The 17183-nt window shown below is 41.9% G+C and overlaps 1 protein-coding gene across 1 annotated transcript; it reads right to left on the bottom strand.

The window, feature by feature from the left end:
* Positions 1-9850: 9850 nt before the first annotated feature.
* tmem182a (transmembrane protein 182a) lies at positions 9851-14941 on the bottom strand. Its single transcript, XM_083681925.1, has 5 exons — positions 14558-14941; positions 12895-13021; positions 11524-11622; positions 11240-11377; positions 9851-11031 (listed from the first exon to the last, which is right to left on the bottom strand). The coding sequence occupies exons 1-5, from the start codon at positions 14714-14716 to the stop codon at positions 10808-10810; spliced, it is 747 nt and encodes a 248-aa protein (XP_083538051.1). The 5' UTR covers positions 14717-14941; the 3' UTR covers positions 9851-10807.
* Positions 14942-17183: the final 2242 nt, after the last annotated feature.

Raw genomic sequence — 17183 nt, 5'->3', positions numbered from 1 at the left:
TAGGTACATACAGTAGGAGGTAGGTTAGGTACATACAGTAGGAGGAGGGTTAGGTGTTTCTCCTCTGTTCTTCTTTTCTCACTCACTCCTGTCACTATTGCCCTAAGAAGCCTGTACTGTATTTGCTTTTAAGATGCTAACTCTAATAAGATGCTAACTCTAATAAGATGCTAACTCTAATCAAGTTTATTGCTCTGCTCGCTCTGTCCTACTTGTGCCTCTTGTCCTTTTCTTTCTTTCTTTGTCTTAATTACTTGCTTAGTTCTTTAGTTCTTGGCTGTAATTACATCATAACCCATTCCTTTGAGATTAAGTGGGTTCGTTTTTTTAAAGTGGATACTTTAAGACTAGTTTTTTTGTCCCTTTTGATTACAGGCCAACATTTCTGATACCATAATGCGTTATCAAAATATTGAGGCCATTGCTGTGCAAGAATGATATAAAAGACGTCCCTTTAATTTGGCTGCAGTCCTGTTGTTTTTAAAGACACTCCTAGCCTTCCAGTAATTAGACTCCCATTAGATCTGGCACAGCATGAAACGCCTGGTCTCTACTCTCTCTTCCTTGTGAAGAGTTTCCCACTCACATAAAAGACCTTTTGAAGATGACATTCATCGTAGGATACAGGAAGAGGCCCTCAGAGTTAGTTCAGTGCTGACATATAGTTAGTAACGCTGCATCATATACAGTATACAGTACAGAGCAAGATGAGGTTTCAGGCATCCACCCAGCACAGGTGACACACACTTCCCTGTATGGCACAGAGATTTGAATCAATCAGATATGACAGTTTAGATTCCAGTACGAAATTAATAGAGAATTGATATTTCGATGAGATATCATTAAAAGAGGTTTAAATAAAACATTTAAAAATAAATAGATACATTGGTAAGTACATTATTGTGGTCATTCAGCATTTTATTTCATTTTTGCTCTCTAAGAATCACTGAACCGTGAGTAACTACTGCTAAGGGACAGTGGCTGATGCACCATGTCTGCTGTATTAGAATAGCAAATCCAATCAAAAAGCAGGTTAACCTTCAAGCTACAGTGTGCATTGATTCAGCGTTAAGTATGCATTCAGAATCACAAGATTTATTGTCTTGCGCTGAGAGGTTGGTGGTTTTGGCCAAATGCCACTTTTTTATCTTATTTTTGTCTTCTCTTGTCAACGCTAGGATCTAAAATCAGAGCAATCCATCACTGTGGCATGTAAAACAAAAATAAATTAAACTGACTCCAAATATATTCCAGAGGAAGAAAATTAGAATAAAATGCTGTTTAAGCATTAAGTGAAGGTTAGAAAAGGAGAGGACAGCAGCTTCAAACTTTGGGAGCTTTAAGCACTTGTTTGAATTAACTCTTATATATCACATAAAAAAGAATTTTTAGCGACACAATTCAACTTATCAGCTTATGTTCAAAACACTTCTGAGGGAAAAGATGGAACATACAGTATGCTTTTCTCTACGGACCAATGCTGAATCATTGATGTGGAGAAATTAATTTAAAGCAACCCTTCGCCATCTTCATAGGTTTCCTTCAAAACTAAAAATGGTTTCTAATGCATGCATGTGGGAAACTAATCAAATACACCCAATTTTCTATCTGTATATATGGCAAAAAAAAATCAATAATCAAGCATATCTAAAAACTGATCATGATGCTGATACCATGAAGTCGTGAATTAGTCCAACACATGTATGGATTTCTTAATGTTCATCGCTGTATCACATGTTATTACAGGTTTTAAAATTATAGCACTGGTCAATAAAGCATGCAGAAATGTCAATCATATTTCCAAAATATTGACTCTATAAATAAATGCAATCTAACAGATTAAATTATTCTCACTGTCTGGCGTGTGCAAGTACAGAAGAACCGTAATAATGATTCGATTTTTATTGATATTACGAAGCAAAGGTTTCATTAGAGAAACACGCCACGCTTTTTCACTGTTATAATGCCTACTGTAACTCTCTGGATGAGAAAACATGTCTACTTTTTAATTTCAGACCACTACATTTAATCAGGAGCATGAGAGACAGACACAAGTTGAAGGAACAGAAGTAGAGACTAGGGGTGGCTGGTGGAGGTAGAAATCGGAGTACGGGCTTATTGTAATGCGACAGCGTTTTTGATACCATTCCGTTCTATGCATTACAATGAGCCCATCCTCTGCTTTCTACCTCCACCAGCCTCCGCTGCTAGAAAGAAGAGGGGAAAGGAGACCAAGGGGTCAAACATGAAAGGAAAGAGTCAAGAGAAACCAAAACACTCTAACTAACTATCAGTCCAAGGAGAGGAGAGGAAATTCTCCAATGGTAAGACCCCATGTTTATCTGGCCTGAGGATGGAAACCTTGTTGTGTATCTCCTAACGACAGGAACAGGAGGGCAAAGTGTTTCGCCCTCACACTAAGAAAATCCTGCTGCTCTACCCACGATGCCTTGAGCCCATGCCAGAGCCCCGCTCAGAACCCTGTTGCCAAGGGCAACCCATTCACCTCTCTCCTCTCCGCTGAGCAGATGCCCCTTGCCCGTCCCAAAGGCACAGATGTCACCATGCCAACAAGCAGGTGTCCAACGTTCCAATGGGCAGGTGTTGCCCTGACAACGAGTGCTGAGTGTGTGAGGAGAGAGGAGAGAGAGGTATAGGGCAGAGACGGGGCGGTCGGTACTGGGGCACAGGGTCACGCAAACAAACACAGCCAGACACACACACACACACACACACACACACACACACACACACACACACACACACACACACACACACACACACACACACACACACACAGAACACAGGTAGGCCTGTTTATACAGTATGGCTTGGAAGGGAATCTAAACGATGTGCCTCACAGTTGTCCCATTGTCTGTCTGTGTAGGTCTGCTGTCCTCTATGAGGGCAGAAAATCTGCGTCGCCATCTTGTGGCTCAAAATGGTGCTAACCTTGATTATGACTAACTGTACATGATCAGATCTAGGAGGGTTAGAGGGTAGGGTGGGGTGGAGTGGGGTGGGGTGGGGATTGTATGCAAATCACAAACACACATGCACTTGTCTTCGGAGCACTGGTGGCTCCTGGGAAATTGACTTCGTGATTATTCATTTAATTCAGTGCGGTGATTAAATATTCCTTACCCTGAGAGCAGCGTATCGAATGAACCACGGCGATGGGGACATTTTAACGGGACCTGACAGATCCTTTAAATAATGTTTATTTATCAACAGTAACATTTACCAGGCCTCAACTGTAGGCCCGCTGGGGTGTGACCTGCTTTCTCAGCCTGGCCTCACACTTGGCTTCTTGGTAGAACTTTTCTAGAAAAGTTTGCGCAACACAACGAGCGGCAAGAGCAGTGAGCTTTCACCAGGCCTCTCTCCTCCTCGGTTTCTTTTGGCTCCTCTTGGTGAGAATAGAGGCTTGGATGAGGTATGGGAGAGAGACAGTACATTAAGAAGGGGGAACAGGCACTGAAAAGAGGTTTGAGAGGCAGGGAGGATAAGAAAGGGGAAACAGAGATGGGTGAGAGAGGGAAAGGGGTTGGCGCAACACAATCAGAGCAACAGTAAGGAGTCGCTCAGACATGAGATAGAGGAATAGAAATAGGTTGCATCCCGTCTGACCACCTCACCGCCAATAATCCCCTTTCATCCCCCTTCCAGAGACGGGGATGATGACAAAGTGTCCTCCTGGATGGGCCGCCCCCCCCCCCCCACACACACACACACACCCCCCAAGTTGTTCACATTGCGTCCCCCCCGCTGCCTTCATCCCAGAGGAGGAAGCTCCTCAGTCAGTGAGAAGTAAACAATGTGTGTATTTGCCAAAGGAGTATCAAGATTGAATGGCAGATCATGAGAATAATGAAATCTAAGCCTAAATTACTGTAAACAACTATCCAAACATATAAATTAATAAATGAATACATGAACATATTCATTTATCATCTGCGTGGAGTTATATTATGCGCTGACCCGCCTAACATCCCATCTCAGGAAATCATTATACTTCTATTAATACTAAGTCTCCCTTTACCATTGCAAACCAGCAAACAACTCATTTTTACATACAAGATTTTACTTTCAAGAAAATGTCAATCCCACTCAGGGTCAGAGGCATCATTTGCAAGTTGAAGCCTGTATAAAACACCTCTACTCAGAGGATGAGAAAACACATGTAGCCTGAAAAGGCTCACGGTAAAGCAAATGTACGTTTCTCAGTGGATAGATGATGCATACTGTAGGAACGATGCTATAGGATTGATTGCACAGTGAATTAGAACTGATGTGGAACAACGGTCCAACGGTCTTTAAGGAGCTTCAAGCCAACAGGTACAGTACGTATCAATCTACTGTACAGTATGTCTACGTCTCTGTTTGTGTGTCAGTCGTTTTATCTATCTATCTTCAGATGTCTATTGCAATCATTGTTAGCATGTGTCTAAGCACTTTATGACTACTATGCAGTATGTGTCTCATTGGGTTGTATAGCTGAGGTTACAGTGTAGAAAATATACCAGGGGAGGCTGGTGGAGGTAGAAATCGGAGGACAGGCTCATTGTTATTCCATTCCATGCGCTACAATGAGCCCGTCCTCCGATTTCTACCTCCACCAGCCTCCACTGAAATATACTACTACTGCTAAAGGGATGCTGTGATGGTTCTTCTTTAAGGGTGAACTCATGTTTTGGTTTACCCAGTTTCATCAGTTGGTTTGGAAGCTCATCAGAACTCTCAGCCTGTTCCTCTTCTTCCCTCTTACCGCTCCACTCCTACACATTTTCTCTTAAGGAGTTGGAATGTGATAGACAGAACGACAGACAAACGCACACATTTGACAAAAAAGCCCAAAAATGCCCAGCGTAAATGGATGTCTTCTAGTTATGGCTATACTAGCTTCACAAAATATGTGTTCTGTTGTAAAAGTCTTGTATGAAAGTGACACCCCCGCCATAAGAAGCCTGGTGGTGGTGGTGGTGTTGTTGTAACTTCAGAGAGATGTCACCTAGATTAGCTACTGCATGTCTCTAATGCTTGCCCTGATGTAGTTCATGCGTTAGTAATAGCCCTATGTTTTGTTTTGTTTAATTTGGATACATAATACATATTGATTTTCATAAATGTTACTCTAATTAGGTTAGGTCGCATATGAAATAACTCTTATGAATACACATGAATAGCAAGACAAAGAAAATGTTAAGCATTTGAATAAACACATTAGAATTGTATATTTCTGTAATGATCATATGGTAAACAGTGCTAGTCCGTGTATATTTTTGAATGCGTTTACACGTGCGGACATGCTACAGGGAAAGAGAGATGACAGTGGCCTCTTGAAAGAAGACATTAATAAACATATCTACCCTTAAAGTCGCAAGAATTATAGTTAGGTGACACGAACATTTGTACCTCCTTAGAACACAGTAAGCTGTTGAGACACAAGTATACTCGCATCTGACACAAGAAAAACAACTTCTATACCAAACATCTTCTATACCAAACATCTATACAACTTCTCATTACACAAATGACCAAGTGATTCAAATAGGAGGGAATGTATTGGATGGTCCTGGGTCGTAACGAAACATAGTTGGAGTTAAAATGTTGTTAGTATAAGAGAGAAACACCGTGAGAGCACTTTATTACTTTATTTTCCAGGAATGCGGTGAGACGGAGATGTGTGGGTGGGTAAATGACAGGTATAAGCCTACAGCGCTGACAGTTGAACAACTTATTGTCAGCTACACGATGTCTTTTCGTTTTCAACGCTGTTTCAACCTCCTAAAATACCCATTTTCCTTTGTTCAAAAAGAACAGTTGAACTGGTGATCCCATGCACCCGATGTAGTTCTATATAGGGGATAGAGAAATGACAAAATGACTCTAAAGTAACCTCGGCCTAGAGGAGGGAGTGTTCTGATGGAACATTACAGTCACTTAACTTTATTCTTGTTGCCATTTCAGAGATGTACCTATCCAGACGTTACACCTCAACCAGATAGCAAGGACAGAGGTTAAGGTTAGGAGCATGTAAATCCTGTTCCATCAAACCGCCTCCCCGCAACACTGCATACAAAATCATAGCTTTAATGGGAGTCGCTTTTGAATATTCATGAGGAATCCATGGGCTGTTTGTACTGTAGCATTAATTAACTGCTGGAGGGGAAGCCAAGCCCAAATAAGGAGTTGCATTAATAGATAATGTATGCAACCCCAAATAAGGAGCTGGAGGTAAATAAACAGTGAAGAATTCAATGCAATTCTCTGCATGCATGGATAGGTTACACAATACATATATTTACTGAGAAGTATTAGCAGATTTTAAACAGATATTTTGTTAAATATGTGCTGGCAACAATTGCCATTTTTGTATACAATGGTTATTAAAATATAATTGTTATGAAATAAAGCAAGTTTGATAATAAAAAGCAAACCCCTGTTTGTATTGGAATAGCATAATAGAACTGTAATTAAATGTAAAACTGAATTACAGTGTGTTTGGAGGGGTTTGTTTATATTAGTAATAATGTGTGAATAACTAAGTAAAGACACAGGAAAATAGCTTCAATCATCTCAGACACACAGCACTCTGTCCTGTTCTACCGCTGAGAAAGCTATACCAGGGAGATTGGTTTGTGTGAAAAAGACTCCACAGTAAAACTCTAATTAGTTTGAGATACAAACACACACAAATACACACACGCTCTCATATGCATCTCATCAGCCCAGTGTACAGGGTACTGGGTACAGTGTACGCAGCGACCCAGACCCTCTACTGTCAGAGACAACACACTCGTCCATAAACAGGTTTTGTATGTTTTGTATTTGTAATGTACTTAATGTATTTAAAAGAAAGAAAACAGTATATCTATACTGGACATTTGATTCTATGCAATCTGTGTTTTAAAACATTGTATTGTATTTTGTATGTGTCTTGTAGGCTACCTTTGTATTACCTGTATAGTCATTTTACCATGCAAATGCATGTAAAATGCATTATGAATTCAAATCAAACTTACAGTGACACACTGATTATCTTCTCAAATGGCAGCTATTTTATGGTACATTGTTTTTTTATTCGAAAATACTAACGTTAGAGGTTTGTGAAAGTGGCTCGGTAAACAAAGTGTGGATTGCCCTTTCTCCTTGTCCATAGACTGCTTTCAGGGAAGGAGTTAACAAAGGAAACAAAAACATTGTTTCATAATTTGAGTGAACTATCCCTCTACGTTACGAAGTAATGCAATAATGGTAACAGTACATACCATTATTGCAAATGCTGTAAGTCATTTTTCAAGTTTCATGTGATGATCAAGCAGAGTCACAATTACTTTACAAATGTTCACACTTTATTGTATCATTTTAAACTAAATCTGGTGTGGGTTTTCACCTTTCTGCTAAAGTTTGTAATGTGTTATATCACTGGAGGGACATCTATACAGTAGCTCAGCTCCCCTGAATTATGCACAGTAATTATACGAGCTAGTGTTCTGAATTGTAAATTCACACATTAACATAGGCCATTGTCTATTCATTATTTCAAATGAAATCGGAAATTATGTTAAACTATCTCTAAAGAAGAGCGCAGCGTGTAATATGACTTGCCATCTTGTTCATGCAATTCAAATACATCCTGTTTCTGAGAGCTGAAATTAATCAGATTAAAATGAAATCAGACTTAAATGTCAGATGGGATTATGATACATTTGGAAGATAATCGGTGATAAGTGGCCTAGATGTGGCATGACGTGAGTGCACTCAGGCAAACAGTGTTAGAGTTGGGAAACAACAACAGGAGTTGTTTACATCCCAGGACATGGAGGTGTCTTTGACATTACCTTGATGTACCACCATGGGTGCAGGAGTCTGTCTACCTAGTGGTATTAGTTTGAAAGTATCTCTTTTCACCATTCTTTCTGTCCTCCTCACTCCCTTACAAAAGTGAGCATCCTAATTGTTCAATCATCTCAGACACATGCTCTCTCTCTCTTTAACACACACACACACACACACACACACACACATGCGTGCATATGCACGCGCACACACACACACACACACACACACACACACACACACACACACACACACACACACACGCACTCTCATCCATCCCTTCATTCCCTCAACCCTTACCCTCTCATCCTCTCATCCAACCCCCTTCGTCACCACCCATTCCTCTACTACTGAGCACAGGTATTTGTTTAGGAATCTCTCTATGGAAATTATACTCCATCTCCTGCGCTCGCTATCAATACACAATTATCATGGGCAATCATGCAGAACAGCACTGAATTCAGCTGGGACACCCGCTCTGATGACATTACTGTCTGCAAGGACAGGAGACTCTGGAGGTAAAGGCCCAGAACCTGCAGTAAAGAACATACTGGTGCAGACACACCAGTGGAGACTGGTGGAGGTAGAAGGACTGGTTCATTGTAATGCATGGAACGGAATGAGGAATGATATCAAACATGTGTGTGTTACCTTTCCTCATTCTGTGCCATGCATTACAATGAGCCCATCCCCCAATTTCTACCTCCACCAGCCTCCCCTGACACACACACACACACACACACACACACACACACACACACACACACACACACACAGAAAAAAGAGTTTTACTTTGATTTTAACATGAGATAAGGGTGTATTTCCAGATAGAGACCTGGGCGTGAGGACAGTTCCATTACAGATACACAGGACTTTGGTCTTCATGTTGTTCAATTTTAGATTTTCATTATTTATTTCCTACAGTATCTGATTGTGTGTGTGTGTGTCTCTCTCTCTCTGGCTAACTTATGGACTGCCATGTGAACATAGATGAGGTTTGTCTCTTTTGTAGTGTCAACCTCAGCAACCTGAAAACCCATAGAGAAGTGAGGAAGGGCTAAGGTAGAATATCTTCACTGCTCACCTCAAACTGTAAAGGGACAAGATAACTCTGAATAATCACAGTGATGGAAGACCACTCTATATATTACAGGTAATCACACTTCCCTGTATACTAAGGCAAACTTTAGGATGCACTTTGATATATGGTAAGTGTATTATGATGCACAAAGGCATGATGTGGGTGAAGACTGAGATCCTCATTCAGATCCTGATCAAATCCTCCATTCATGAGTGAAATTACCATCCTGTAGTCAGTCATGGTGTGAACACCTTCATCTGGGACATCAGACTCTAGCCCTGTAGAGGTGATGAAATGCATAAAGACACAGAGATGGGAAAAAAATTGAGATTTGTTTTCCTACTTGGAGAAACTGCTGGTGAGACAGATGAGACAATACTGTCCTCTTGTGGTTGTCGTATGAATAGATCCTTATGCCATACAGAAGAATTAGGAGGCCCTAAAAATAGAAGCGAGAGTTTTCTGGGTGAGGCCCCTCTCTCTATGTTTGACATTCTGTGTGTAATTGGATCTAACTCCTAGACTAGACTAGACAGCCCAGCACAGGTGAGGTCTCACGTATAGACACACACACACACACACACACACACACACACACACACACACACACACACACACACACACACACACACACACACAAGCATACCTATGTCTCATGTGTTACCAAAATGTCCCTTTACTTTCCTTTCGTGTCCTAATGCTCCTAAGATAGCTTATTAGCAACAGCAACAAAGTAGCAGCAACACTTGGATTTGGGATAGAATGTTTGAAATCTACATTCACAAAATTTATTTTATTTCTGTTTAAAACTGCATATAGTGTACAATGTAAACTGTAAATACTGTACGATACAGTATTTACTATTTCTAATTGCTCTTTCACTTCAACATGTTTATTTTGCATTAAGAAATCTGACTGGTATGAGGATGAAAATAGAAGACATATAAGATAGAGCTGTTCCAGGTAGACTGGATATACATGTATATCAAAATCGTATCAAAATTGACAAAGTGCAATGCCCGAGTCAATAAATTCTATATTGTTAGTCAATCTTTACTAGTATTGGAGCATCAGACCATGTGGTATATTTGCGTAGTTACTGTATTAGCCCACTGACAAAAGGACAACTGGAGTCTGAACACCAGGCTAAATCTTCACTACTATTACAAGAGAAACCTTGATACTCAGAACAAGCAAGTCCAAAAAAAATAACGTCTACTGTATATATTTAATGAATGAAGTGGTAACAAAATCAATAAATTAAAAGTATATAAAGTGACTTTTTCACCATTCCTACAGTATGCACACCTAAAAACAATTAGCCTACTTCATGCAAGTTACAATAGTAAAGCAGCCTTCTAAAAACCATTTGAACAACCTTGAAATATGATGAGAAAGAATGTAACAATGATAATTAGCTATGCTCTTCCTAATCTTATACACTTTTCACTTCTTGCTTGATGCTATGGCAACATGTGACCACACATATGCTCCCATCAGCAAACCGTCACCAACCGGGATTCAACCAATCACTCGTCTGGCAGATGTCAGGTGAATAGTATGTAGTGATTGGGAACTTTAGCCTTGTCTCAAATGGAACCCTGTTCTCCATGTAGTACAGCGCTTTTGAGCACTTCCCTATGTACAGTAGCTTTGGTCAAAAATAGTGTATTATATGGAGATAAGGGTGTCATTTGTGAATTCCATTGTGGTTGGAACTTCAAGATGGAAAGATGGAACATACTATTTGAGCCAGTCAAACCAGTTGGCACAACAATCAAAGCGGTTCCTTCCATTACGTTCCGGAAGTAGAACTAGTGGCGTTCCACAAGCCTCAGACCCCTCCTCTTTAGGCCGTCGCCATAGGAATTGTCTTAGCAACACTCAGTGGTACTGCATCTGCACTGATCGGCCAATCAGGAGGAAGAGTAGGCCGGCCAGGAGGCAGAAGAAGATTCCAACAGGGGCGAACATGAAGGACAGGCCGTAGTGGATCGAGAGCTCAAACCCAGGACACAAGGAACGCTGGTAGTCCACATAGAGATCCACGACCTCAAACATCTCCACCCACAGCACGTACATCACCACCACACACAACAGAAAGAGACCTGGAGACACAGGGAGGGAGGGGAGGAAGAGACACGAGGTGAAGGGGAGATGAGAGAGGGAGATAAAGAGGGGGGGGGGGGTCAGTTGTAGCCCTATTGGATACCAGTCAAACAGGCTTGGTGTTGGTATTCATGATTGGTTTGTGGGCTCTTCACCTATATCCGTTCATTCAACATCACTTATTTCATGGAGGATATAGTAACTCACCAGATGCCAGGAAGAGTCCACCCCCAACCTTATAGAGACGGTGACTGGCAAATGGAGCAGCGCAGATGATGATGAACCCACCCATCACAACGGCGGCCACGCCTATCAGCATAAAGACACTCCAGAAGCCTCTGTAGACTAGACAACAGGAACAATGAGCCACAGAATGACACTTTCCATACATACAGTAGGCCTACTTTATACACACACACACACACACACACACACACACACACACACACACACACACACACACACACACTGGTACAAATAAAAACACTTACTGATGGCGTTGTCATAGGTCGTGGAGTTGTGAGTCTGATGAGACACAGGAAATGGGAAAAGGTACGCATGCATGCATACTTTGGAGTGCGGCTGATTGGCTAGGGAGAGACCAAACAGGTACATTATATACTGCACTGTACATGACATCATAGTTTATGACAGAAATCACAAACAGGGCAAAAAAAAAAAAGGTTGTAGCCGTATGAAATATAATTTCCTCATGATAAACCCATAAATCATGAAGAGAGCAGCTGGCATCATCGTATAGCTTTATCAAATGCTCCACTCTGTTCTCATCTAATTTGAGGCAAACATTCCATGACATCAGTCACTTGAGGCTACAGAGTGTGCTAGTCCCTCTTGTGGTCAGAGAGCATTTAGACAGAGAGACTGACTTCTTTAGGGGCTTTCCTCATCACTCTGTATGGTGGTGAATATCTTCTTTCTAAGTACAGTATCTCTCCATCACTTATCTTTGTCTTTCCCTCTCCCTCTTTTTTCTTCCATACCTCTAGTGACTCTCTCTTTCTGTCTATTCCCTTCTATTCCTCCTCTCCTCTCTCCTTCTCTTCCCTAGCCTGTGGAATTCAGCAGACCTTCGCTAAGTCATTCCCTTAACTTACGGGTGTTTGTGACAATGACCCCTCTTGCAAGTTCCCCTTCGGAAAACCCAGCATCATATGACAAAGGAACCTGAACAACATCACATGATTCAATCTTTCCATGACAGGGGTTTCGAACAATATAAGAGAGTTTCATGCAGTATCAAATCATTAAAGAACATCCCCATCCAGTTATACTACAGTATGCGATCAACTTAACAAGTAACATGTGACTCATGGAAATGGATATACACTAGTTCTGGTTGTTTGACCCTGAATGCCCAAATGTGTAGAAAAAGGGAGGGAAGGTAGAGCGTGAAACATAAGGGGGCACTGTGTATGTGTTACAAACTGTGTCTTATGGCCAGCACTCTCAAATAGAAAAATAAATGATGGTTTAATCAGCATAGCCACTTCCTGTAGGTAATATAGGCAATACTCTGTGCTGAAGAAGGCTTGACACCAAAACACGTCCACAGACAGCGACTAAGCTGATGATGCTGATGATGATCATTTATGTTTCTATTTCAGAGTGCTGGCTGTATTATTTACTTATTGAATAAACCCTGGGCTATACAGCACCAAATACACTTTAATCAAAACTGAACTTTATTTAGAATCAAGCACATATTTTCCATTTTTTTTTTTACAAACTGTGTCCTAAAATCCAAATCGTACTCTTCCTAATGAGAAGTATTAGTTATGTCATAGTCATGTATACTAACAAGTACCCTAGTGTGGATATTAGTACAGACAAATGTGACTTACTGAACCAGAACTTCCACAGGCTGCCATTACCCATACTCCCTCCAAACGAGCACCTCCAGAAGAATCCCTCGTGGTAGAAGGTGGTGGTGTCCATCATACCCTCCTCCATCACCACCATGTCCCCTCGCTGAGGAGGGGAAAGAATGTCAGTTTACTGCTCCCTGGAAAAGCCTGTCAGATCACATCCAACATCATATGGATGTTGTCATGGTATTGTATTACAGCTGGGGACTGTAGGGTCAGGGGTCAAGCTGAGTGAGCACCTTTGACTTCCTGTGAGGTTAGTGAGGGGTGTGTGGAGGGACAGCTGCTCTAATTCCCCCTTTCCCGAATCTAATCCTCTCAATGATCTTCTCCCCCTACCAAGCTTCCCTCTGCACCTTTCCACCTTCCATGATTTCTCCCTTTCGCTTTTGATTTTCTCAACTCACTCAGGCTGTCTCCCTGCTCTCCGTCTCTCTTTAGGTACTTCCAAGCTTTACACATCAAATGTAAGGCTTAGTTCCGGGGAGGCAGGAGGAGGGAGAAATTGGAGCACTCATGCTCATGCATGGAATGGATGGCACGTATATTTGATATCATTCCTCATTCCCTTCCATGCATTACAATGAGCCCGTCCTCCGATTTCTACCTCCACCAGCCTGAAGCCAGGTTTAGTTTGATATTAAAGCATGGCAATGCTTTGGTACATACAATATCGTTGGTTTTGGTTTGGAGCCGATATCATGCAGAGATTCCAGTTTCATTGCTCACCATAAAAAGTTGGATCTGCTATGGTGGGTGATATTCAACACCATACCACATGGACTGTACATATTGACATTTGTATTTCTATCACTGGGGCATCTGGTATGACTCAATTAAAGTTACACACCAACTGCATTGACCAGGGTCTGGTTTCACTGGTACACACCCCTAAGGGATCCATGTACTGTATACATAGTTCAGTTCTTACTCAAAGAGTAATCGAACCAAGCACCAATTAAGGAGGTACCAAAATAGAACACTTAAGAGAAATGAGCCCAAGTTGGGAAGGTTTTGAATGAGATCAGCTGTTGACGATGTTTCAGAAATGTTGTTTACTGAATAAAAACTGCAATAATAACTGCCACACCCTGTTACCCCTTAAATCTAAACAACAACAATTGTCCTTGACCTCTCCTTGGCTATATGGTCTCACCTCACTACAACTTCAACAGACCGCTCCTACGATTATAAACAAGATCATATTTCAGTACTCCATATGGCTCTCTTCCCAACTATTTTTTTAGCACTAAGAGACAGTGATGTAGAATCCCAGAAACCCCAGCTCTCCTTGCTTGCACCTGCAGTGGCCATGACAACTAAATGAGGCCATTTACTGTAACTGTACAGAGGTACAGGTGACACCTTAACAGTCATATTTACAAAGATGTGATATGGTAAATAAAAATATGGTTGTTATTCAACACAATTAGTCATTATACATATACGGTATACACATATAGAGTATTCATGGTAAGTAATGGTGCTTTAATATTAATCTTACTAAAAGTAATTATTATGTTACAATCATTTTATCTTGTCATTGCTACAGTAATACCAGGCAAATAGCAGACTGTGATAAAAAGTGCAAAACCTAATAGATTTCATTATCATCCTCGTAGAGTGACATGTTGCTTACTTCTAGGATGACACCTCCAGGTCCAATAGATCCGTCAGTTACAGGGTCACATGTCTCTGAGGCCAGGAGCCAGTAATCCGTCCCGAAGGAGAGGAGCACAAACATGGCCGCCAATGCTCCAAAGAGCCCCGCAAAAAACAGAGCCACGCTCAGCTTCATGGTGCAGGACTGACTAGCCACTCACTGTGTGGAGAAACTTGCCCTGCTGTGGGTGCTTGCGTGTTTGGCTGTGTCAATGTTTTGGAGAATCACACATACCTCTGGGTATGAATGTGTACTCTCTCAGTATAATCCAAGCAGCGGTCACTTTGTTCTGTTTTTATCCAACAGTCCACTGGTCTAATCCTGGCTCCTGGCTCCTGGCTCCTCTCCTGCCTGTCTGTCTATGTGCAGTTGAGGATAGGACTGAGCAGGACAAGGCACTCTGGGACCTCACAGGGGTGTGTAGCCCTCCCCCTGTGCTATTTTGGGGGGCTGATTGAAGGTGCCTGCTGCCCCCTCTCCCCTCAGAGGAGTGGACTGGTGTGAGGTGGTGGGAGAATGGGGGGGTTGGGTAGGGGACTAGCACAGAAATATCCACTGGCAACTGGACACCCATCATGCCAAGCATCATGCAAGGGAAAACCAGTGAGGGAGGGGGTAAGATTGAGAGGACAGCAAGGCAGTCCTGCAAGCCCCCCTCTCACCCCAAAGCTCCCCACACATACACACACCCACACACACACCCAACCCACACACACACCCACACACACACACACACACACACAAACACACACACAAACACACATCTGCCACCTCCATTGGTCGAGATCTAGAGAAGTGGGTGGGGGGTCATGAAAATTGGGTGTGTCCTTAGGCATCACTTCCATGGGTTACTCAGTTGTCATCTGACTCCATAACAACAGAGACACAGATGAACTGAGGCCAACCTCACTGTTGACTGAACTGAGTCAGTCTATGTGTCTCATCTGTCTCATACCATGGCCAAGGCTTTCCAGAGCCTCTTTGGTGACTTGAACAGCAACTTTAATTGGCTATGGACACTTCTCTGTTCAAAATAAACAAATAAACATGTGCACTCCTATCCTATATAGGGGGAATGAAAAAAACATTCTGCTAAATATGTCGAAAGATGCTGTAGAGAAAAACATGGGTGCGACAATTTATAATAAATATATCAAGTGAAATAGAGTGACCATTCTGTGATCCATTTCTCAGTGGAGCTGAGGTGAGCTGTTGGCTCATTAGCATCTGAGGGGGATATTTAGCACGGATCCCATAGAGAAATGCAGGCTAATTAGCACTCTGCTGTGACTGAAACGGCAGGAAGACTAATCTGGGCCCAGGCGTGGCTCTGCTCTGCCTATGTTTACCCTTCACTTCTATTTCCTCCACTTTGAAATCGGAAATAACTGATGCTTTTTTTCCTAACCATCATTTCCCATAAAGTCTAATAGTATTCTCTGGGTTAGCTGGAGTGCCAGAAGTACTGGCTACTGGAGTTCCCTGTAGTCCAAGCACTGGAGTGAAATGTTGCAAGAATTTGTCTGTTTGTGTCTGAGTGCAGTACAGCACATACATCGTATGCACTACACAATATTTCTCAGTGTGTGTGTGTGTGTGTGTGTGTGTGTGTGTGTGTGTGTGTGTGTGTGTAATCTATCAGTGTCTCAGCTGCTATATCAACAATGTATCCACGACAACCCGATCCTTTCCACACCTCAGCTCGTCCCACTTGACAAAATTCCAGAACAGAGCAGAGTCCATAAACAGAGGCTGACTGATCCGTCCCACAGTGTGTGTGTGTGTGTGTGTGGGGGGGGGGGGGGGGGGGCATTCCCTCTGACATCTCGGATCTCATCTGGGGGGGGTGCATATCACAGATAATGCCAGGCTTGACATGAGGTGGCGTCAGACAACATTAATGTGATCCCTGCAAAGCTCTTAGGTCCAAAAGAGTGAAAAATGTGGGGGAGTGAGAGAATACTGTTATGTTTCTGTCATGAGGTGTCAGATATGACGGTAGTGTTGTGTGTACCCAAGAAAGACATGGTACTGTTAGGTCTCGCGTAGCCAGACCTGCTAAACCTGGTCTCTCAACGAGATTAGCCACTTTTTGAAACAGTTGCATGAAGATAGCCTTAAATTCCAGCCATGTCCAGTAGGTGGAGCAGAAGCAACTACAAAACCACAAATAATCTACCAAAAAGAAGATGATAATACCATGGCTATAGCTTTCCCTGCATGACATTAGGATACGTTCCAGTATGAAGTAGGATGTGCTGTTATGTACAGTCTATCAACCCTTGTAAGCTTATTGTTTTACAGTTGAGACTAAAATTGTCCCAAAAATGGCATAAAGTCTACAGATCCAGATAATAATTTCCTGACAATAGGAAAACACCCGGGTGACAAAAACAATAACTTTTGCTAACTCTCACAATTCAGATTTGATCTGAATTTTAATTTTGGCCTGATTGAGACTTCTTGGACCAGGCCAATTCTAGTGCTGTATTCGAATCGAGCGCAAAATGTTACTTTCTGATATCAGGTCGATACCACCTGGTAAAGCGCGTGGTTCACTAAATGCCATATCCAGGCAATTTTGCTACTTAAACATTTATCA

The sequence above is a fragment of the Argentina silus genome (assembly GCF_951799395.1).
Source record: "Argentina silus genome assembly, chromosome: 12".
Classification (NCBI taxonomy): Eukaryota; Metazoa; Chordata; class Actinopteri; order Argentiniformes; family Argentinidae; genus Argentina; species Argentina silus.
Note: the sequence above shows the minus strand (reverse complement) of the source record. Positions and strands in the feature narration are given on the sequence as shown.

Bases quoted from the DNA above. Each gene is read 5' to 3' on its own strand.
- tmem182a (XM_083681925.1), bottom strand. From the start codon at position 14,716: ATGAAGCTGAGCGTGGCTCTGTTTTTTGCGGGGCTCTTTGGAGCATTG. The intron at 13,022-14,557 runs GTAAGCAACATG...TCCCCTCCTCAG, and splicing joins CTGGAGGTGTCATCCTAGAA to CGAGGGGACATGGTGGTGAT. The intron at 11,378-11,523 runs GTAAGTGTTTTT...CCTGTTGTCTAG, and splicing joins GACCTATGACAACGCCATCA to TCTACAGAGGCTTCTGGAGT.